The sequence below is a fragment of the Enhydra lutris genome, unplaced genomic scaffold (genome assembly GCF_002288905.1).
Source record: "Enhydra lutris kenyoni isolate GAN:26980312 unplaced genomic scaffold, ASM228890v2 scaffoldscaffold86, whole genome shotgun sequence".
Taxonomy (NCBI): domain Eukaryota; kingdom Metazoa; phylum Chordata; class Mammalia; order Carnivora; family Mustelidae; genus Enhydra; species Enhydra lutris.
Window position 1 is genome coordinate 703,529 of NW_019154170.1, and position 21,656 is coordinate 725,184.

The 21,656-nt window shown below is 58.5% G+C and overlaps 1 protein-coding gene across 5 annotated transcripts in view; it reads left to right on the forward strand.

Annotated features, from left to right (window-relative positions):
- Positions 1–754: 754 nt before the first annotated feature.
- The window catches only part of LOC111161635 (ecotropic viral integration site 5 like), a 31,181-nt gene continuing 10,279 nt past the window's right edge, over positions 755–21,656 (forward strand). For all 5 annotated transcript variants that reach the window (XM_022525400.1, XM_022525395.1, XM_022525398.1 and 2 more), the window contains exons 1-11: positions 755–795; positions 12,044–12,227; positions 13,400–13,589; positions 13,976–14,200; positions 14,306–14,380; positions 14,952–15,077; positions 16,464–16,607; positions 16,795–16,884; positions 17,964–18,061; positions 18,144–18,204; positions 21,429–21,482. In XM_022525400.1, coding sequence (XP_022381108.1) covers positions 12,076–12,227; positions 13,400–13,589; positions 13,976–14,200; positions 14,306–14,380; positions 14,952–15,077; positions 16,464–16,607; positions 16,795–16,884; positions 17,964–18,061; positions 18,144–18,204; positions 21,429–21,482 — 1,215 coding nt within the window. In that variant the 5' untranslated portion in view covers positions 755–795; positions 12,044–12,075. The remainder of the gene's footprint in view (positions 796–12,043; positions 12,228–13,399; positions 13,590–13,975; positions 14,201–14,305; positions 14,381–14,951; positions 15,078–16,463; positions 16,608–16,794; positions 16,885–17,963; positions 18,062–18,143; positions 18,205–21,428; positions 21,483–21,656) is intronic.

Sequence of the window (21,656 nt, forward strand, 5' to 3'; positions counted from 1 at the left end):
TACTGGCCCCGCCCCATTGTTGGTCTAGGTCACGCCCCCCTCAGCCCCTCCCCTATTTCATTCAATGCGGCCTCAAGCCCCACCGCCCGGGAGGCCAACCTCAAACCAATATCATGATTCCATTGGCCAAACCGTGTTACTGCACCGCCTTCCTTCAGTGTTATTGGGTCCCTAGGTGTCAGTCTTCTTTATAGAGTCCCAACAGTTGCCAAGGCCGAGATTTGAGGGGCAGATAATAATGGACGGCTCAGGACGGCTAGTTATTGGGCGGAAAGCCCGGCTCTGGGCGGGGCTTAGAGCCAAACGCTTGGCTGCCTCCATCTGGGGTTCTTCAGGGCCGCAGCCTTCCCTCAGAGACACACCCCTCACTCCTTGTTATTGGTGCCGCCAAGTGTTGCTCAACAGCATTCCACATTTCGATAGGCAAAACCACCCGTCCTTCACTGCTTTCCTAATTTCAATTTGCTTCTCCCCTTAGAGGCAGCAACCTTCTGGCCGTAGCCAGGGCCCTCCTCACGGAATGGCTACGGATTGGCCCGGCACCCCGTCACTCCTGAATAGTGGGCGGAGCCAGGGTGCCTGGGGGCGGCGAATTGGCTGACTGGACCTCGGGGGCGGGGCAGCCGCTCCTGTCAGCGGGTGAAATGGCAGCGGCAGAACCGGCGGCGGCCGCGGTCCGGGGGGGCGGCTGAGGGGGCCGGGCCGGGGCTGCGGGGCGAGCAGCACGGCGGGGATCCAGCGGCGCGGCCCGGGACAGTGAGGCTCGGCACGGCGATGGCGGCGTGCTCGGCGCAGGTAGGCAGGCGGCGCGGGCCCGGCCTCCCGGGCCCCTTCTCAGGCCGGCGGCTCCGCGCTGCGGCCCGCGGGGGCCCGGCAAGACCGGGACTCCGGCTGCCTTGCCACGGAACCCGCGCTGGGAGCCCTCGGCACTCCCGGCACGGATCCTGGCCGTCAGTCTTAGGCCCAGGCCCCCGCCCACCCTCGTTCCGGATGCCTCCGGACCCCTCGGGGCCCCTCCCCCGTCCCTTCCGGGCGCCCCCTCCCCCATCCCACCCCCTCTCCAGGGTCGTCACCCCGTCCCCGGCCGTGACCCCCGCCCACCCTTTCCATAGACCCTCAGGACTCCTCCCAGACCGTTCAGGGCTCGCCCAGCCCCCACCCCGCAGACCCGCCCCCCAAGGCGCCCCCCCCCTCGCAGGCCGAGGACCCCCGCCCTCCCTCTGTCCGGATCCCTCAGGACCCATCCCATCTGCAGACCCCTTGCCACCCCATCCCTCCCCTCACTTCTCATCCTATCTCTGGGCCCAGACCTGCCCGCAGCCCCAAGGCTAAGAGCCTCAGAACCCTACCCCTCCGTTCCAGCCCCGCAGGACCCTTCCCTTGGCCTCTGTAAATCAGGATTCCTCCCCGCAGGCCTCCCCTCAGCCTGCTGGCCCATCTCTCACCCCCGGCAACCCCATGCCAAGGGCACCAGCGGAAAAAAAATCACTCCTCAGGCTCCTCCCAGTACACTCCAGCAGCCCCACACACACCCCTGAGTCTGACTCGTCCCAAAAACCCACCTCCTGCTCAGGACCTCCCAACAGATATTCGGAACGCTCTTCAGGTGCAGGGGCACACATCTTCTGAGAGCCCCACGCTCACACCTGTGTGCCCCTCCCCACACACTCACATCTGCAAGCCAGCAGTGTTCAGAGAGAGAGATGGCTGTGAACCCTGGACAACTCATACACACAGACATCCAGGAGCCCCCGGTCTGCAGTGGGCACGTGTGCACACACACACGCGTGCGCGTGCACACACACACACACGCACACACAGCTACACTTGGATCCCCAGCACACACACAGGAACTCAGACTTCCAACACAGACCCAGACAGTTGGGCCCTCCCTTCCCCCACACACAAACACACTCTCACACACAGGACTCCTTGCACTTTCACACACCTCCGAGGATCCCACCTGCCCAGGTCCTCCTGTGGTGCTCAGAGCTCCCAGCTCAGGCCCACTCGGAGACACGAGCTGCCCACCCTGCCCCAGGCAGCCAGCCTGCCCAGCCACACCAGCCTCCCTGACCTCGTATCCCCATCGGGGCCGGAAGGGTGGCAGGGTGACCCAGAATCTCCCAGCACCCCTGTGGACACCTGCCCCGGGCCTCTTCCCCTTCATCTGTCTCTCCCTGCTTTGCCCTTCTTCAAAGGGAAGGGCACTCACTCTCCCTCCTACACTGAAGTCTCCCAAAGGGAAGCACAGGCTGCCCTCTGATTGATGCCACCCCCTGGTGGGGAGGGGGAGTTCAGGCTGCTCCCGAAGTCCGACCAGACTGGTAGGACCAGCATCCTGACCGTGTCTCGCCCACTGGCCTCAAATGGCAGGGCCTGCACCATTGCCGGGGGCAGCCCCGGATAGCCCGCGTGAGTTCCTTCACCCACGACCAGTGTGTCATGCCAAAATGAAACGGCTTCCTTCTCTCCTGGCATTTGGGACCCGGTGGGGCTGGGTTGGGGCTTGCCAGAAGCAGACAGCTCTTTGTTAAGGAATATTTTCAGAGGGGAAGAATGTGCTGAAGAGGCTTGGGTGGGACACGAGCGAGGAGTCAGCTTGGTTTTTCCCTTGGCCGGGCTTTGACCAAGCCGGAGGACCTATGTCCACCCATCTTTCCTGGTTGTGTTGGTCCACCTCGCCCGTCCTGCCACCCCTCGGGTCCAACCTGTGGGTTCCCCTGGGCTTTTGTGGTCGGCCGCGGGTGGTTTGGCCCTGGCACAGGCATGAGGAAAGGCGATCACGGAACTGGCGAGATGGTGTGGCCAGGACTGCAGGGAGTGAGGAGGAGCCTGGGTCCCAGCCGTGCAGAATCCAGACCAGTCCAGCCCCCAGCACTGCCTGTCTGGGATCCTTCGAGCCACGCGAGCAAGCCTGGAAAGCCCCAGAAACGCAAGCCCAGGCTTCTTTGCAGATATTCCACAGTGGGCTCTGGATGGCCCCGGGGAAGAAGTTCTTATTGGCTCAGGGCCTCAACTTCTCCATCTGGAAAATGGGGGGATAAATCCTTAGAACCTTGCTTTGTACTGCAGGGGAGCCCATGAGGTTAGGATGTGGTCCTGAATGTCCCTTGGGCACTGTGGGGGAGGGGTCAGTGGGGTCCAGCAGGGCAGTCACCCGTCTATGGGTGCTGGCAGAATCCTTGCCTGCCCTGGTCCTCTGTTTGTCATTCGTTGACGCCTCACTGGATAATGGCCTTCTCTCTGCGGCCAAGCTGCATCTCAGGAAGCCGGCCCAGTTGGGGGCTGAGAGATGGGCTGTTGTAGGGTTTGTGGCCACACAGAAGCCTCCCATGGTGACGGATGGTTGGAGGGGGCCTACTTGCTGGCAATGCCCTTGCCTCACGCACACCTCTGACGCACAGACCCGGGTAGGGAGAGGCGCGTTCTGCCCAGCTGGCTGAAGGGAGGAGTGGTTGAAGACTCCTGAAGGTCATGAGGCGCACAGGAAACAGTCTCCACGGCCTCCCCAGGGTGGGCCCTTGTGCCGATGCAGTGGGGGCCAGAAGACTCTTCAGAATAGACAATGAACTCCTTAGGAAAACCCAAGAAAGCGCTTGGGGAGGGCCTATGTGAAGGATCAGTGCACTTTTACCCGAGGCTGGGGGTGCAGGTCTCTGTCTTTGCCTGTGCGCTTTGAGAGGGGCAGGGGGTGGGGCAAGGCAGAGAGTGATCTCAGTTTCCTCTGGCAGAATACTGATGCTGGTTTGTCCAGGGGAAGCCCCACCTCATGCCGGGAACGGAGTCAGGTGCTGGGGTCTGAAGGCATGTCACACGTGGTCTCTGTCCTGCTTCTAAAGACCCTCTTGGGTCTGATCAGGCCCATCCGGTATGTCAGGCCCAGCGCCAAGCACCATTTACGTATTATCTCATTTAATCCTCCAAACCACTGGAGGGACCCAGATGCCAGCCTGCACACTCACCGTAACGGCCCGCTGCTCGCCGCGTGGGAGCGCGGGACAGAGCTATACCCGTATGCCGCGGGGGCGCAGGAAAGGGTCCGCTGCGGCCCAGGGCCGTCAGGGAAGGCAGAACAGGGATGATGGATAGGCCCAGAGAGGAGCTCACGGGGCGGGCATGGCAGGCAGAGTCTTTGGACAGAGGCTCACAAAGCAGGAGCAAGCCTGGTGCGTCCAGGGAGTCGTGCCTTGTTCTGGGGGCCTCACCCCATAGGCCCTGTGGCCCCGATGAGATCCATGGGGCACACACTGTGCGCCCCTTCCTGGAAAAGGGGACCTGTAGTTGCAGGAACTCAAGAGAGGCAGCAAGCCCTACCCTGCCCAGGGGAGTATGTAGCACACATGTTCCCAGAGTCAAACAGTGCAGGTGTAGGGAGTGAGAACGGGCTCACGGGAGCCAGGGGAGACATCTCTCTCAGAAGACCCGGTCGGCGCGGCTCACCTGCCCTTGTATTGCCTGGCTCAGTGCGCTGGGGTGGGTTGTGAAATCGTTTTACTGAGGTGCGTCTCCCACACCACCAGCCCACAAGTCCCACAGGGGCAGGGAGCCTGTCTGTTTGTTCGAGGCTGAGGCTCAGGCGAGTGGAGGGCACACAACAGGTGCTTAGTAAATACTTGCTTCATTTTAGGATCTGACGGTCCTCCCTACCCACCCACCTACGAAAGACAGCCTGGATCTCTTCCACAGAAAGAGGTTGACCCATCTGCCTCGGAGAGCTCCCGAAGGCCCAGCATACCCACCTCACCCCAACCCCCCGCCTCCCGGCCCAGCGAGACTTATCCACTGACACAGGCAGCAGGAAAGATACCATCCTGGCTTTAAAGAGCCTTTGCAGGATGCCCCTTCTCTTATTCACCCGTCCCTGGAAGGTTTATAAGGGTTTTCAATTTTCTCCCTGGTCATTCTCAGGGATCTAGAGTATAGAGAAATGAGGGATTTGCCAGGAAGGGGCCCGTTCCCAGCAGTAGAAAGGAAGTTGGTAGTGACACAGGGCAGTAAACTTTTTTTTTTCTTTTAGGCCAAAAGGGATTCCACAGATCATAATGGTCCACCTCTCAGATTTTAGTCTGAAGGTAGTTGCTGTTACTATTATTTCCAATAACGATAATTATAGTTTTACCGCCCTTACCTTTAAAGGGGGCCACCCCACTGCGGGAGGGCCTGCTACGGAAGAGGTTTGTTTATTCATTCCACAAATATTGGATGCTTGGTGGGGTGCTGGACTCTGGGGATCCGGTGGTGGCTAGACAGCCCCTGCCCACATGGAACATTCCATCCGGCAGGGAATGAATACCACGGATCAGCTCCTGTCCTAAGAACATGACAAGTTTAGCTCACATATTCCTCCCAACAAAACCTGTGAGGCAGGTACTATCATTAGCCCTGTTTTCAGATGAAGAAACTGAGGTCAAGTGTATCACAAAGGTATACAGTAGTGTAGGAGGGATTTGAACCCAGGTTACTGGCTCTGGAGTTCTCACAGGAGGCCAAGGGATCTAGGAGTGGGTCTATACACACACACACACGCACACACACACAGCCAGGCAAAGAAAGGACACAGATATGGAAATATCCAGAGCATAGAAGAGTAGGTAGGACTGGGGGAAAGAGGGGGGCAGACAGTAAGCCCTGAATTCCAGTTGCTATCCTTGTTATCCAAGCTTACCCATCGGTTGCTCACCCCTTCGCAAGGAAAAGGACCCAAATCCCAGGCCATTTTCCCCGGACTTGGAACAGCCAGGACCACGGTAGCTGGCCTACACCGTCAGTCCTGGCAGGCTGGACATATGGGGTCACGTGGCGTCTCCAGAGACATCTGGTTCAGAAATGAGTCTGTGTCCCCTGTAATCATTAGAGGTAGAGGATCAGAAGCCAGGGGAAGGGGATGTCGGGAGCCAAACTGAAAGGAAACTTGGGGTCGTTATTCCTGTCTCTGAAAATGCCAAGTTCTGCAAAATGGCGCATGCGCACACCCTCACTCCCTCTCCCTGTTGCAAAGTAATGACTGTGCTTTACTGAGCGCCTGGTAAATTGGGCTTTCGCGCTTTATGTATATTGTTTCTAAAGTAAAAGAATGCAGAGAGAGCAGCAGCACAGAGGATCTATTTAGGACAGAGACTCTGGAGTCAGAAATCCAAATGCAAAGCCTTTCTTCCTGTGGCCTAGTCAAGGGGTCCTGTGAGTGTCCCACTCACCATGGGACCTCGCATGAGTTACATCTGGCCTTTACTTTTCTGTCTACACCGACACAACGTCTTTGTTTTAAATTATTTTTAAAAATCGAGTTTATTTTTTAGAACAGTTTCAGATTTGCAAAAAAATTGAGAAGACAGTAGAGGGTTCCTGCAGACCTCACACCCAGTTTCCCCAATTAGCAACATCTTCAGGTGGTCTGGTGCATTTGTTATAATTAACAGACCGACGCTGATACATTAACTACAGTCCACACTTATTCAGCTTTCCTTAGTTTTGCCCTAATTTCCTTCTCCTCTTCCAGGATTGTATCTGGAATCCCACATGACATTTTGTCACCAATATTTCTTAGGCTGTCATGGCTGGAACGGTTTCTTGGATTTTCCTATTTCTGATGACCTTGACAGATTTAAGGAGGACTGGTCAGACATTTTCTAGAATGTCCCCTGATCTGGATTTGTCACATGTTCTTCTCGTAGTTAAACCAGGATGATGTGTTCTGGGGAGAAAGATGCAGAGGTGACATGCCTTTCTCAGCTCATCATGGGCCCATGCTCTCAATGTGACTTATCACTGTTGATGTTGGCCTTGGTCACTAGGCTGAGCAGCACAGAAATTTTTGTCTCTGTTCACTCAGCAAATGTTAATTGAGCACCTACTAAATTCCAGATGGGTTAGGAGCTTGGAGTAGAAAATTAAGAAGATAGGTCCTTAACCCTCAGAATGCTCATGACCCAGCAGGGCAGGCAGGCCCGTATAGAAGGAATTGCCATGGACTGTGCCTGGGGCTGAAGTGTAGAGGGCAAGTATTTTCAGAGTGAGAGAGAGAAAGAAGTGAGCCGGCATGCTGGAGGTGGGGGTTGACAGGAACGATTTCACCGAAAAAATTCAAACCAGGTGTTGGAGGATGCTTTTCCGGCAAGAGGGCACAGCATGTGCGAAGATACAGACAGGAAGAAGCAGGGGTTCCTGGAGGGCTGAGCATCATAGGGCTGGGATGAGGGAGGAGGCAAGGCTGGCAGGACTGGGTGCACCAGGTGAAAACATCTGGGCTGGGCTCCATCTCCAAGTAGGGAGTGGCTGAAGGGTTTGGGCAAGCAGCAGGAGAATAGCGCCAGGCTTGGCCTGAGCAGGTGGTTAGTACCATGGACCCAGCTAGTCCCATGTGCAGCAGGAGCAGGCGCTGGCTTTAGTCAGGGGAGTATTGAGTTGGACGAGCATCTCCACACCAGGGACCAGGAGGGTCTTCCTAAAATTCAAGCTTAGCCAGGCTCCTGCCTGAGCCTGCAGGGCCCTGTGGGAGTCTGGCCCCTGCAGAACTCTCTAGTCTTTCCTGAAGTGGCATGCCTCCCTCCTGCTTCAGCACCCCCTTCCTTTGCCAGCCCAGCCCATCCCTTATCATCCTTTTCTCTAAGTTATTGTTCACATAACAAAATTCACCCTTTTAAAGTGAACAGGTCAGTGGGTTTCAGTATATCCACAACGTGGTACAACTTCATCACTGTCTAGTCCCAGAACAATTTCATCACTCCAAAAAAGAAATCCTGGGTGCAGGTCTCCCTATTCCCCCCCACCACCCCTGGCAACCTCTAGCCAACTTCCTGTCCCTATGGATCTACCTATTCTGGACATTTCTTACTCAATGCAGTCATGTCACTTGTGATCGTTTGTGTCGGGCTTCATTCACAGAGCATAGTGTCTTTGAGGCTCCTCTACATGGCAACATGTATCAGAGCTTCCTTCCTTTTTTGTGTCTGAATCATATTCCAGTGCATGGATGGACCGCACTGGGCTTATCCACTCATCCGTTTAAGTGGACATTGTATTGTTTGCACTGTCTAGTATGAATGAAGCTGCCGTGAAGGGTCACATACAAGTCTCCACGTGGATGTATGTTTCCACATGGATGTATGTTTCCCATTCTTCTGGGTAGATACTAGGAGCAGAATTGCTGGTCACATGGGAACTCCATATTTAACTGCTTAGGGAGCTGCCAGATGGTGTGCCACTCTGTCTGTTCTTTGAAGCATGTCTCTCAATCTGTAAGAGAAAGCTTGGATGATAGTTTCTTACTCTCGACACCCCGAGTGCTCGGGGTGGGGGGGAGGCGGCAGCTCCGTCCGTCTTTGCTCAGTGTGGTGCCCAGCATCTGACAGGCATTCAGCAAACATCGGTGTGCGGGCAGGTGGGTGCTGTTCCTCAGATGTTCCTCGAGTGCTGTGTTGTAGACTCCGTGCAGGGCACCACAGAAGTGGGGACCCAGACAGGGGCCGTTCTTGCCCTGGCAGGGGATCTGATAGAGATGTTCAGGGACTGGCTGGCAGGTGCTCAGAAGAGAGGACAAATACACTCACGCTCATACACATCCATATACAGAAAGGAGGCACATATGTGGTCACTGAAGACTCGAGAGCAGCTAGCAGCCCGGTCTCTCTGAGCTAGCTGGAAGAGGACTTCAAGAAGGAGGAAGTGTGAGTGGTTGTGTCCAAACAGCCCTGAGAAGGAAAGGGAAAGGGAGGTGGGAAACATCCAGCAGCTGGACCTTTCTGCCCCCCTGCCCCCGGCCCCAGCTCACTGGCGTCCCTCTGGGCTGACTCAGCCTTGTAAGCCATAGGCCACGCTACAGGGGTGTGGAGGGTGGTAATGCCAGCAGGCACAGGGGTAGGTGGCCCACTACCCGCTCTGCAGGGTCCGGCACCCCCTTTAAGTGGCTGAGGTGGAACAGAGGCAAAGGGGATTGAAGTTGAGGATGCCGAGAGGCCGGGACCTCAGACCTAGTGGGCCAGTGTGTGGATCTCAAAGGCCTGTGGCTCCCTAGCCCTTGAGGGCGCCTGCCTTGTCTGTGTCTCTGTACCCATCCAGTAAGGGCAGGAAGGCTGTGGAGTCGGTGTCTTATCTGCCTCTTTCTGCTCTGTATCCCTGGGCCTAGAACAGTGCCTGGGCCTCAGATGGCCCTCAGCGAGCATCAGGGAGGGAACGGGCCACCCACAGAGCTAGGAGGGCAGAAAGCCAGGGTCCATCCCAATCTACTGAGTCCCGAGGGTGACGAGATCTGGTCAGTGCAGGAAGTGTGCGTGCGTGTATGTGTGTATGTGCGTGTGACAATGTGGGCGTGAGATGGTGTAGATGTGTATGAGTGTGCATGTATCTGAGTGTGTGTCTGCCTGTGTATCCATGTGCGTGGGTGCGAGATTGTGTGTGTCCGTGTGTGCACACACACGCAAGAAACTGGTACGAGAGTGCATGAATGTGAGCACATGGAGTGTGAAATAGTGTGTGAATGTAGGTAAGTATGTGTGGGCGTGTGAGTGTGCACAAGGGGTGTGTGTGTGTGTGTGTGTGTGTGTGTGTGTGTGTGTACACGTGTGCATCAGGAGGATGGCTTCCAAAGCCAGGCTGTGTTTAGTCTGGCAATGAGTCAAGAGAAAGTTCCTGAGGGATCAGAAGATTCTGCCTCTCAGACTGCAAATTTCAGCCTTATGTATTGAATCAGTTTTATTTCCTGTATGAAGTTCACATGAATATGTGATAAGCAGCTGAACAAATTCCGCTAGTGGCTGGCCCCTGGTTGTGTTTTTAAATCAGAAACCCAGAGCTGAACCATTCTCTTGGGCTCTTTGGGGACAGCAGTGGGAGATCCAAGGCTTGGATCTCCCGGGCTTGGCAAGGACATGGTGGGCCCAGACCACTACCCTGGCCACATGTGGTCTCTTTCTCTAGAGCCCCCCCGCCAAACCAACTGTGCTTAGGAGGCTCCGGTCCTCGCCTCCACCCCATCTTCCCCACCTCCCAAATCTGACGTCGGGAAACCCACACTGCCTTCCCAGCCCCTCCCTGCCCAGAGAGATCCTTCTAGGTCAGCACTTCTTGTCCACAGCCCATCTCTGCCCTGGCTGGTCACAGACTTTGACCCTGCAGTGGGCCCCAGAGTGGCCCCCACTGTCCACCTCTCAGGAGAGATTAACTAACTCCTGGCTAGACGGTGCACAGTGGCTTGGTCTTTGGGCCAGTCATCCCCAGCCAGCTAGGCGATGAGAAGAAAAAGTCTTCCAGGTCCGCCAGCATGGGCCACCTAGAGTTTGGACCACTCACCAAAGCCAGAGTCCTTGGCACCTAACAGAACTGGAGAGCCTTTGGGACCCAGAGGCAGGACCAGTGGCCCCAAGGAGCCACAGAGACCAGGGAAGGGAGGACTTCTGGGTACCCTACAAGGTGGGAAAAGGATGCCCACCTCCCCTGCCCCCATGACAGTGCAGCACAAGGGAAGGAGACTGGAATGAAGTGCATGGCCAAGGTCAAGGCCAGCCAACCTGTGGGGGACCTCAGGTGTTGGTTGGGGTCTCAGTTTGGGCTGCAAGAAGGTGCCTGGTGACCCAATGGCAGGTGTGAAATGGTCTACTGTTGTCCTGTCATCGTCCTTCTGCTGCACAGGGGACCGATGGCCCCTCTCCAGGGACTGGACAAGGGCCCCTCTGTGGGCTGAGCTGTCAGAGCCAGGTCAGGTGGAGTCCAAGGGCAAGAGTGCATTCCTGGCTCAGACTATGCGGGGCAGTAGGTGGGTGTGAGGGAGCCATCCAAAGCGACAGTGAGGGGAGCAGCATTTTCTTCCTGCCTCCAGGGCCCTGGAGACCCCATCTTCTTACACCCTTGATGCTAGCCTGGGCTTACCAGAAGCATGACCGAGTAGAAGGAACACCACCCTGGCCCCTGCCTCCGCTCTTCTAACCATTCCCAACCCCTAAACCCTCCCACCAGGGTGACGCCATCTCCTGCCCACAGTCCTCACACCAGGCATAGCAGAACCCTGGAGTCCAGCTAGACCTTGGCCTTGGCCCTGGCCCTGGTATGAATAAAAATGGCCAGCAAGGAGGGAGAGAGCAGTCATTAAGTATCACTGTTCTCCCATGTTACTCTGAAGTCAGTCCCACATGATCCTCTGTCTTTGGAGACTCAGAGAAGCCAAGTGGCCGGCCCAAGGCCTCACAGCTGGTTGAGGGGGAGCCACAGTTCAGACTCAGGTTCGTTGGAGTCCAGAGCTTGGTTTTCGGCCTGGTGCTGAACTGCCTGTCCTGAAGCCGGCAGGAAGCAAGAGGCCAGTGTTCTAGAACCCCCCCCACCCAGGAGGGTGAGGCCAGACCATCCCCAAGAAGAACAAGACAAATGGGCCTGGCACCCACCCGGCACACAGCAGACCGCCGTCAGGGTACTGATGAGAGCCTGTGGCTCTCTCTCTGCCGCCACTGGGGCAGCTTCCCAGCACTTTGATACGTCCATCCCTGGTTGCCCAGCCCAAGGGGAGTCGGCTCTTCCGGCTGTTGGCAGCAACGGACAATTAACAGTAGAGAATAATTGCTTCTGGCTGTGCCAACAGCCCACTTCCGTTGATGAGATGGGGAAGGTCAGATGCCGATGCAGGGCTCCCGGGATCGGCCACAGCCAGAGACAGGGACCGAGGCTATCAGAAGGGCCACTGAAGCAGGGGCTTCTGCACCCCCAAAGTCTGAGTGACAGGGACCCTTGGCCCGTGACCCTGCTGAAGACTCAGAGGGGTCAAGCTGAGACTTGGCCTTCATGCCCAGGGACAGTAGGACATCTTCTGTTTCCGTCCACGCAGCTAGACACAGGCAGGGCTTCTGGTAGGTAGCGTCTGGAGTGGAAGGAGCCAGCACGGCCATCCGCTGGGCTGCAGTGCATGGGGATGAGGGGCGCACCGAGCGGACAGACCAGCGATGGGAAGCTCTGGGTGGGGAAATGCACCCAGGTGAGCAGCAGGCTCAGCGCGCCCAGAGCCGGCCGGACAGGGTAGGCATCCCACCCAGTGCTGACCACGTGTGTCTCTGGTCCCCAGACAGAGCTGTGACCTGGCCCTGCTCGCAGCCGATGAGCCTGCCCACCATGGCGAGCCCCACTCTGAGCCCCGACTCCTCATCCCAGGAGGCCCTGTCGGCCCCCACTTGCTCCCCCACTTCAGACTCTGAAAACCTCAGCCCCGATGAGCTGGAGCTGCTGGCCAAGCTGGAGGAGCAGAACCGGTGAGTGCGGGCCTGGGGCACGCTGCGCGGCCTCGGGGGTGCAGCTGGGGCCCCAAACAGAAGTTAGAAGTTCCTGGTGGCCCCTCACGCTCAGAGCTGGGCCTGGCCCTGGGCAAAGGCTCAACAGGGGTCCTGTGTGTGGTTCTCTCACCCCTGGAGGAACAGTGTCCCCAATCAGACGAGACCAAGGTTGCAAGAGGCCGTGTGAACCTGGCCTTTGCTGACTGAGCCCTTGTTGGAGGGAAGGGCAAAGCGAGGCCTTCCCACCTTTCTCCTCTGCTCTTCCCCTTTTTAAAATGTGGGTGTTGTTGTTATTATTATTCAGATATGACGAGGACAACAGGTCAAGAGTTTGTTACTCATGGTCCCTAAGGGGGTTTGGGAGTGGGGGAGCGCCTCACCATGTGGGACTAAACAGGAAAGTACCAGGATCGGTGGCAGGGGGGTGGGGGGCAGAAGGGGTGAAGGAAAATGTGCGCAGGAGCCTTTGCTGTGGCTTCTGCAAGAAGAAACAGCAAGGCTGTGTGAGCAGGTAGAACACTGGCTGGTTTAAATAATCTTACCAGGCTCTGGGGTGGGGGCTAGCCCTAGTTGTCTGGCCCCCCGCCTGGGGGGATTAGAGCAGGAGAGGCCTTCGGTTTGTGGCTTCTAGACTGGCTGGTCTGCATAGGAAAGGCGCACTGGCAGGCAAATCCTTAACTATCTCTAGGAATCTGCTAGGCCTGCGTGGGCGGTCCCTCCACCGGCTGGGAGGCCCCAGATGTCGGAGCTGCGGGAACACGCGGTAACGCAGCCTCCTTCCAGCAGGCTGCCGCCGCCCGTGGCTCGCCCTCTCTACCCCTGGTCTGTAAAGCCCAGATCTTAACAACACCTGCCCTGCTGGGCTGATAAGACTAAGTTAGCTCATGCACAGGCTTCTCAGCCCAGTGCTAGACGCGGAATGGGACTCCCGGAAGGCGGCCTCTCCAGGGGCCCCGGAATAGGGGCGCGGCTTAGAGAGTTTAGGGCACCGGCCAAGGTCACTGGGCAAGAACAATTTAGACCCAATGCCTGGCGGCCTCTGGGACTCCCGAGAGGAGGGGCGGGGCGCCCCACAGCGTCACTAGAGACCCAGGGCTGCGGCGGGAGGTGCCCGAGGCCTGGGCCCGCCTCCACCAGCCTTCCCTGCCCAGGCTCCTGGAAGCCGACTCCAAGTCCATGCGCTCCATGAACGGCTCGCGGCGGAACAGCGGCTCCTCGCTGGTGTCCAGCTCCTCGGCCTCCTCCAACCTGAGCCACCTGGAGGAGGACACTTGGATCCTGTGGGGCCGGATCGCCAACGAGTGGGAGGAGTGGCGACGCAGGAAAGAGAAGCTGCTGAAGGTGGGCGGAGCCTGTGAGGCGGGGCGGGACCAGCTGGGCCCCATGGCCTCCGGTAGCCGCCGGGGTCGGGGGTCTTCCAGGGCTCGAGGGCAGAGGGCAGCGGTGGAGATGATCCTTGCCAGGACAGGGGCGGGACGAGGCACGGGGTGGGAATGGCGAGACAAGTGGCTGTCACGCTGGCGTCTCAGGTACCCGGCTGTCTCCTGCCCTGCTGTGTCCCGTGCCCAGCTGGGGACAGCACGTTAAGTGGTGTGGACTCTGCCGCACAGTGGCTCCCCCAGCTCTGGGCCGCGGGGGAGGGCTGGTCCAGGGGGCCGTGGGGAGGCTGCCCCAGGACAGGGTCCAGCCCAGCCTGCACCCCCCCCCCCGCCCCGCCCTGCTGTCAGGAGCTGATCCGCAAGGGCATCCCGCACCACTTCCGGGCCATCGTGTGGCAGCTCCTGTGCAGCGCCACAGACATGCCGGTCAAGAACCAGTACTCGGAGCTGCTCAAGATGTCCTCGCCATGCGAGAAGCTGATCCGCAGGGACATTGCCCGCACCTACCCAGAGCACGAGTTCTTCAAGGGCCAGGATAGCCTGGGCCAGGAGGTCCTCTTCAACGTCATGAAGGTGAGGCCTGGGACCCTCGGGCCTCACCCCTCCACACCCCCCACCCCCCCACCCCGTTGGTGTTGGCCTGCTGGGGTGGGCCCTGACGCGCGTGTTCCCTTGCAGGCGTACTCCCTGGTGGACAGGGAGGTGGGCTACTGCCAGGGCAGCGCCTTCATCGTGGGCCTGCTCCTCATGCAGGTAGGTGGCTGGGGCCAGGCTTGTGGCAGGAGCAGTGTTCCCTCCACCCAGGGTCCTTCTAGAGTCAGAGCTTCCCTCTCCATGCGTGCGTGACTTCTGCCAGGCTCCAGGCCAAGCCACCAGTGAGTGGGCACAGAGAGGCTGGCCACTGACACCGCCCAGGGGCTGGACCTCAGGCAGGGGACTTAGGTCAGCCTGTGTGGTCTTAGGTGGGCTGAGGGTTTCCTCCAGAGACCCCAGCAGACTCAGGAGGCAAGAATGGAGACAGTTGGGGGTGGGGGGGACCAGGGGGTATCTCAGTTTGGGCTTTGGAGGTGGGCAGACCTGGGCTTCAAGTCCCAGCACCACAGTTTCCTACCGGGCGGCCTGTGGCAGGTGACCCTGGCCTCAGGAGGGTTCCCATCATCAAACCCAGGTGGCCATACTGACCAGAGGCCCGTTAGAAGGGTCTGGGCTGCCCCCGCAGTCCCTGTTCTATAAATCTAAATGGAACAGAAGCAGGCGAAGCCCTGCACCCCAGGGCCGTAAGAAGAGTGGCGAGCACCCCTCCCAGCCCTGCCTGTTCCCCCAGATGCCCGAGGAAGAAGCCTTCTGTGTGTTCGTGCGGCTGATGCAGGAGTACCGCCTGCGGGAGCTCTTCAAGCCCAGCATGGCGGAGCTGGGGCTGTGCATCTACCAGTTCGAGTACCTGCTCCAGGTGGGTGCGGGGCCGGGGCTGGGCTGCACCCTCCCACCCCTGTCGGCGCGCACCACGGGTGCTAAACTAGGGCAGCCCCACTTCCGTCTCTTCGACTGACAACCCCAGGGCCACGAAGTCGCCTGCATGGTCCAGTTCAGAAAGGGGTCCTGCGCCAGCGAGGCTGTGGGGTACAGGCCCGAAGGGTGCTTCCGGGGATGGGGCGAGGGCCAGCCATGGGTAGTGGGGGCTCCTGAGAGCACGGGGTTCCCGGAGCCGCCAGGGCAAGAGGGGTCAGGCTTGCTCTGGTCGGATGCAGCCCCGGCCCCCTCCCTGTCTGCTCCCCAGTGTGGCGGAAGGAGGGAAAGTGTTGTCTGCCTGCCTTTGCTGATACTGGAGCGCAGCCTTCTCTGTTTATAAGTAGCAGCCCCCGCAGGCCCCGCCCCTGGCTGGCAGACAGAGACTGGGCGGGCGCACGTGCGTGTGCGCGTGCGTCTACACACACGCGTGCGCCCGCACAGGGCCCGCTTTAGAAGCTGGTTGCAGGTGGGGCCGTGTAGTTCTGCATAGCACTGGGTAGGGAGGTACTGTCACTGGAGGGGACCCGGTAGTATTGGCAAGCAGGTGGCCTGGGCCACAGAGAAGAAGCCACCTGCCCCGGGCTGGGTAGGCAAGGCCATCCACGGCGGAGTAGGGTGACAGGCCCAGAGAACCCCGGGCTGTGGGACGAAGCCCCAGGGCGTGGGGGGGAGACAGCCCCAGAGTCTGATCTCTCTTGGCGAAGGACATCCAGGGGCTCCTGACACCTTGTCCAGCCTTAGTTTCCCCAATTTCTGTCCCTTTTCAGCAGTCTGAAGTTCAGGCCCAACAGACACACATCCCCTGGGCACTGCTGGGCGCCAAGTATGATGGGAGCGGGGCTGTGGGTGGGCACAGCAATGGCAGGTCACACAATAGGGGGTGAGCTGCACTGAGCTCACACCCCACCCCACCCTCGCTGTCTGGGTGAGCTGGGGGAGTGACATGACCACATAACCCTCCTCCTCCCCCACCCCGAGCCTTAGAAGCTCCCTCTTGAGGCAGTGGTGGGGATCCCATAAGCAACTGTGCCAGCGCAGGCTCCCCGTGTGTACTCAGCCCCTCCCCACCAGCTGCTGCTGCTAGTGCCGCCCCTGCCTGTTTCCCTACCTCCCCTCCTGCCGCTCAGAGCTCTCCGGTGCTTCAGCCTCACCCAAACACAGTGCCAAGGGCGCACAGAGGAAGGGAGCCACAGGCTGCCCGGGGCAGGCCAGGAAGTCTCCCTGGAGACCGGGGCACCGAGCCCCCACACTTGTGGGTGGAGGGGGCCTGCTGTGCCCACAGCCTCCTCACGGTGCCTGGCCTCCTCCTCCCACCCCCTCACCCCAGGAGCAGCTCCCGGATCTGAACACCCACTTCCGCTCCCAGAGCTTCCACACGTCCATGTACGCCTCGTCCTGGTTTCTCACACTCTTCCTGACTACCTTCCCGCTCCCCGTTGCCACCCGTGTCTTTGACATCTTCATGTACGAGGTGAGGACCCCAAACACCCCTTCCTCTCCCAGATACCTGACATGGGAAACAAATCCCAGCCAGGCCCAGGCTAAGGATGGGCCAGGGCTTGGGGGAGAAGGGGGGATCAGAGACCTCCTCCCAGCCCCCCAACCGCCCGCCCCGGGAGAGCAGGACCTGAGACTCGCTGCCATCATCCCCTTTGCAGGGCCTGGAGATTGTGTTCCGGGTGGGCCTCGCCCTGCTGCAGGTGAACCAGACAGAGCTGATGCAGCTGGACATGGAGGGGATGTCCCAGGTGGGCCAGGAGGGCCGGGGTGGGTGGGATTCCCTTACACCAGGGGTACCCGGGCAGGTGAAGTCCTCCTGAGAGATGGGGAAGGGCCTGGTCGCAAGGGCAGAAGGTGTTCCTGAACATCTGCCCCTGTCCCGTGCTTCCCTGAGGACTTCCTGGAGGACGAGGCGGGCTCTGAGGAGCAACCTGGCTACTAGGGGGTCAAGGGGAAATGGTGGAAGGCCCAGGCTTGGGCCAAGGCCCGGGAGGTCCCACCACCCCCTTCCTGCTCCCAGCTCTGGGTCCTCCAAAGTCTAAGGGGGCAAAGAGTGATAGTAGCCAGACCGCAAGGCCTTGGGTGTGGTTTCAGCCCCGGCAACTGGGCCAGGTGAGAGCAACGGGCGGGAGTGAGGGGCCTGGGGCAGCTTCACGCCCGCCCTGCCCGCTGGAGAGGAGGCCAGCCTGCTTTGCCGCCATATCCCCATCAGGCAGGCCCCTTCCCCTCCCAGCATCTTCCAGCTGGTGCTTCAGGGAAGAATGCACAAAGGCCACGGCTGTGTCCGTGAACACGGGCATCCATTGTGTGCAGCTGCCAGAGGGGCCAGCTGGGCTGGGTGGCGGGAGCCGGCCTGGCCCTGAACCGCAACGAGCTGTGTCCTCCATCGGCGCCAGTGCTTAACCCTTCGCCGGGGCTCCCTGGGCCCAGGCAGACAGGCCGGCCACCAAGGGGTCTTCCCTCCAGCTTGCTCTCATGGCCCTGATTCCTCCTCTCCCTGCCCTGGGTAAGTGATAGGACCCCCTTCCTCTGCAAAAGGCCCACCGCCACCCAGCCTCCGGCCGGCCGCAGGAGCTGCTGAAGCCCTGCTTTCCGGGGCAGAAGGCAGTCCCAACTGCAGGCACTTGCTCCCCCCCACACCCTGCGCACTCACTTGTTCCACATGCGCTGACAAAGCGCCCACTGCAGGCTGGGCCCTGAGCTGGGACGTGATGCCCCTGGCAGACCGGCTCCTCCTGCAGGGAAGCGGGGTACAGCAGGGCTCTGGCCACCCCTCCTGCGAGTCAGGGCCTATGTGTCAAGGACGGCCTGTGCCCACCCCCCACAGTACTTCCAGAGGGTGATCCCCCACCAGTTCGACAGCTGCCCGGACAAGCTGGTCCTCAAGGCTTACCAGGTCAAGTACAACCCCAAGAAGATGAAGAGGTCAGTACTGGGAGGCCAGGGTGCTGGCAGAACGGGGTCCCCGAGAGTGGGATGGTGACCACAGCAGCCCTCCCGTCTGCAGGCTGGAGAAGGAGTACGCAGCCATGAAGAGCAAGGAGATGGAGGAGCAGATCGAGATCAAAGTGAGTCCCCAGGGAGGTGGGGCAACAGCGACAGGATGCCCTTGGGACGCAGCCTTGCCCAGGCCACAAGCCAGCCTGTCCTCAAAATCTGAGGCGTCCTCCCTCTGCCCGCCTGTCCCTTCAACCAGCAGCAGGGCCCACCCTGCTGCTGGAGACCCGTCACAGGGCTGGTGGGGCAGAGAAGGTGGATAGGTCCCTGCCCTCATGAGACCCCCCAGTTACAATGGGGAGATGGTCGGGGAACACATAGGTACAGAGTATGGACTCCAGAAAGTACTCTGGATAAAAACATGCAGGAGAGAGGTGGAGCTGACCCCAGGGACGATCGCTCCAGGCCCACAGAGTCAGTGCAAAAGGCCAAGCTGCGGCAGGCCTGATGGACTCGAGGAATGTCAGGAAGGCTGCCTCGGTGGGCGGAGCCCTGGGGTCAGGGGCAGACAGGAGCCAGGTGTGACAGGGCTCCCCACCCACTGTGACCCCTCCGACCCTCCAGACTCTCCTCCCTCTCCTTTCTGCTTTCACCCTTACACACGTGATTTTACTTATTCATGCAACAAGCATTTATTGAGCACCTACTGTGTACCAGAGTCATAGGAGACTGAGCCCCCCCCCCCGGGTCCAGTGAGAGGAACAGACACAAATACATAAACCCTGGCTTTGTCCTCTTCAGGGACAGAGCCCCACAGAGGCTGGGACTAGAGTCCTACAGACCAGGATTCAAATCCCAACTCTACCATGGACCAGGAAGATTCACCTCTTTGAGTCTCAGTGTCCCCTTCTGCAAAATGGGGATAAGATTTGCTCTGCTGTTCAAATTATTATTATTTCTATTTTTGTTACCATCACCACTATCAACATCTCCACCTCCTTTAGAGAGGGAGGGGCACCTGGGGGGCTCAGTCAGTTACACATCTGCCTTCAGCTCAGGTCATGATCGCAGGGGCCTGGGATCGAGTCCCATATCGGGCTCCCTGCTCAGTGGGAAGTCTGCTTCTCCCTCTGCTTGCCACTCCCCCTGCTCTTGCTCTCTCTCCCTCATAAGTAAATAAAATCTTTAAAAAAAAAAAAAAAAGTTTCTAGAAAGGGAGAGGCAGAATCTAGATTAGGAGTCAGGTTACCTGCCACCCATACCTGAAGGGGAAAGAGACCATCTGTGTCCTGGCCCCGTTTGTAGGTTTTTCAGAAGTAGTTTTGTATCCTGAGTTTGCAGGCGTTCCCCTTTCTCAGAAATGGTGGCTTGACTGATGCACAGTCCAAACGTATGTGCCTGTCCTGCTCATTCACAGTCATGTGCCTGCCCCCATCTGGTGACAGTGAGGACCCAGCAGTAGGTAGGGACACAGCAGACACTCAGACTACGTGCCCCACCTGGAAACTTCTCCTGAGAGGAGCCTGAGAACCCACGTGCTTAAAGGATGCAGGCAGATGCCTTGTCCCATAGCCCTGCCCTTTGCTCTTTCCCTTACAGCCTATTTCAAAATGTACCTGGAATTTGCTTTAACCAGGTGTGGCAAAGTGACAGACATGGAGACAATACAGAGACTGCCTTTGAAGGAAGAGTTTATTACTCACAGTTCCCAAAGGGAGGGGGCACACCCCACCATGCTTGGCAACATGGGGAAGCATCAGAGTGGGTCCGGAGGCAGACGGCGAGAGGGGCAAAGCATGGGCCAGAGCCTTTATTGTGGTCTCCACAGAAAAGAATGAGCAAGGCTGGGTAGTCGAGTTTGAGTTAAGGATTGGTTCCTTTGAAGCTGGGAGCTGGGAGTCTACAGGGGGTCCCTCGTTGTCTTGGGGGCAATTTAAGGCAGAGAGAACATTGGGCAGGATGGCATGAGTGAGAGGTAGGTGGGTGTAGGCACTGGTTTGGCTGGTTTGCATCTGAAAGGCACACTCCTACTGGTTTGCTGTGTCTAGGAACTAGCCAGTCCTCGGCGGGGCAGTCTCTCCAAGACCGGCCGGGTGGCTAGATGTCAGAGCCTCAAAAACACAGAAGAAAAAAAAAAAGCCTGATGTATACTTAGACCCTGTAGTTCTTGCTCACTCCTTGTCTCATTTTCTCTTTGGAGTAAGTGGGAGAGGGGAGTTGTTACTTGGCCACATCCAACTTCTCGAGGATCTCTATGCTTACGGAGTGATGGGTCAAGCCCAGAGATGGGGCAAGAGCCCTCCAAGAGATCCGGACTCCTGATTCCAGATGTGGGGCAGAGACTTGTGCCTGAAACACCTCTAACCCAGGCAAGCTGGGGGGCTCAGACAAGACACTGCCCCCCTCTGACTCAGTTTCCCCATGCATGACATCGGTGAATGACTGTGAATCACATCTGTGATTCTCTGACTGCAGATGCTTCCCGGGAGTGTTCTGGGTGTTTCCATCACCTTCTTCTTCCTGGAAAAATCCGGAAAATGTGTGGCCCACAGAGAGGCAGCTCCCTCATTAATAATGGATGAATGCGGGGTCTCGGGGCTTCAGGAAGATGGAGGGTCTGGTTGGTCTTCGTTCAGAACACACTTAAGATCCAACCATCTGCACCCACTCCTTAAAGGGAACATAAGTAGAGACTAAGATGCGAGGCGTATATAAACCTCACTTTGCTTCCCAAAGGCCATGGGGAACTTAAAACCACAAATATCTAACCCAAACCCATCAGTCCAGGGGAGAAGGTGAAGAGCAAAGCAAGAGGCCTGTAGAACCCCCACCGGAGGGAAGTGACGGCTTCTGAGTCCCCTGACTTTTGGTGGGTCACAGAAACATAGCCGTCCAGCTCAAGGAGGCCCGTGGATTCATCAAGACCCCCTCCCCGGGATCCTGACTCTGAGGACAGTTTATTCTGGTGCTGGAAGCGAAGCAGTGAGGGGTGGGAACAGACAGGCCAGAGAAAGGCCTGCCCTTGTAGGAAGCATCACATTGGCCTCAGACAGGCCCCAGCATGGGCTCCCAGGAGACTCCCCAGGAAGGCAAGGGTGCTGATGGCTGACCCCTGACACACAAGTGCATACCCATGAAAGCGATCACTTTAAATGAACCAAAGTTTGTTTAAAAAAAAAAAAAATCGAACAGGCCATGCTGAACGGGAATTGGCCCTGTTTTCTGGGATGCCTTCCCCAGAGCATTCGATGATGGCTGTCTTGTCTGGAGGCAGCCTGGCCCTTAAGGGAACGACTTCTGTCTGTATGGGAGTGGGAGTGGGCTTCTGACACACTCCCCCCCTCTCCCTACATAGAGGCTTCGGACGGAGAACCGGCTCCTGAAACAACGGATCGAGACCCTGGAAAAGGTGAGGAGTGCGGCCACCAGCCTGGGGCACCAACTCCCGCAGGTCCCAAGCAGGACCCAGCAGCCAGAGGGCCAGCCAGCCCCCTGCCCGGACCCCACCCCGAACCAGTGGCCCCCCACCAAGAGCCCCGCTGAGATCTGGGCTGCCGCAGAACCAGGGGCATAGGGCAGCTTT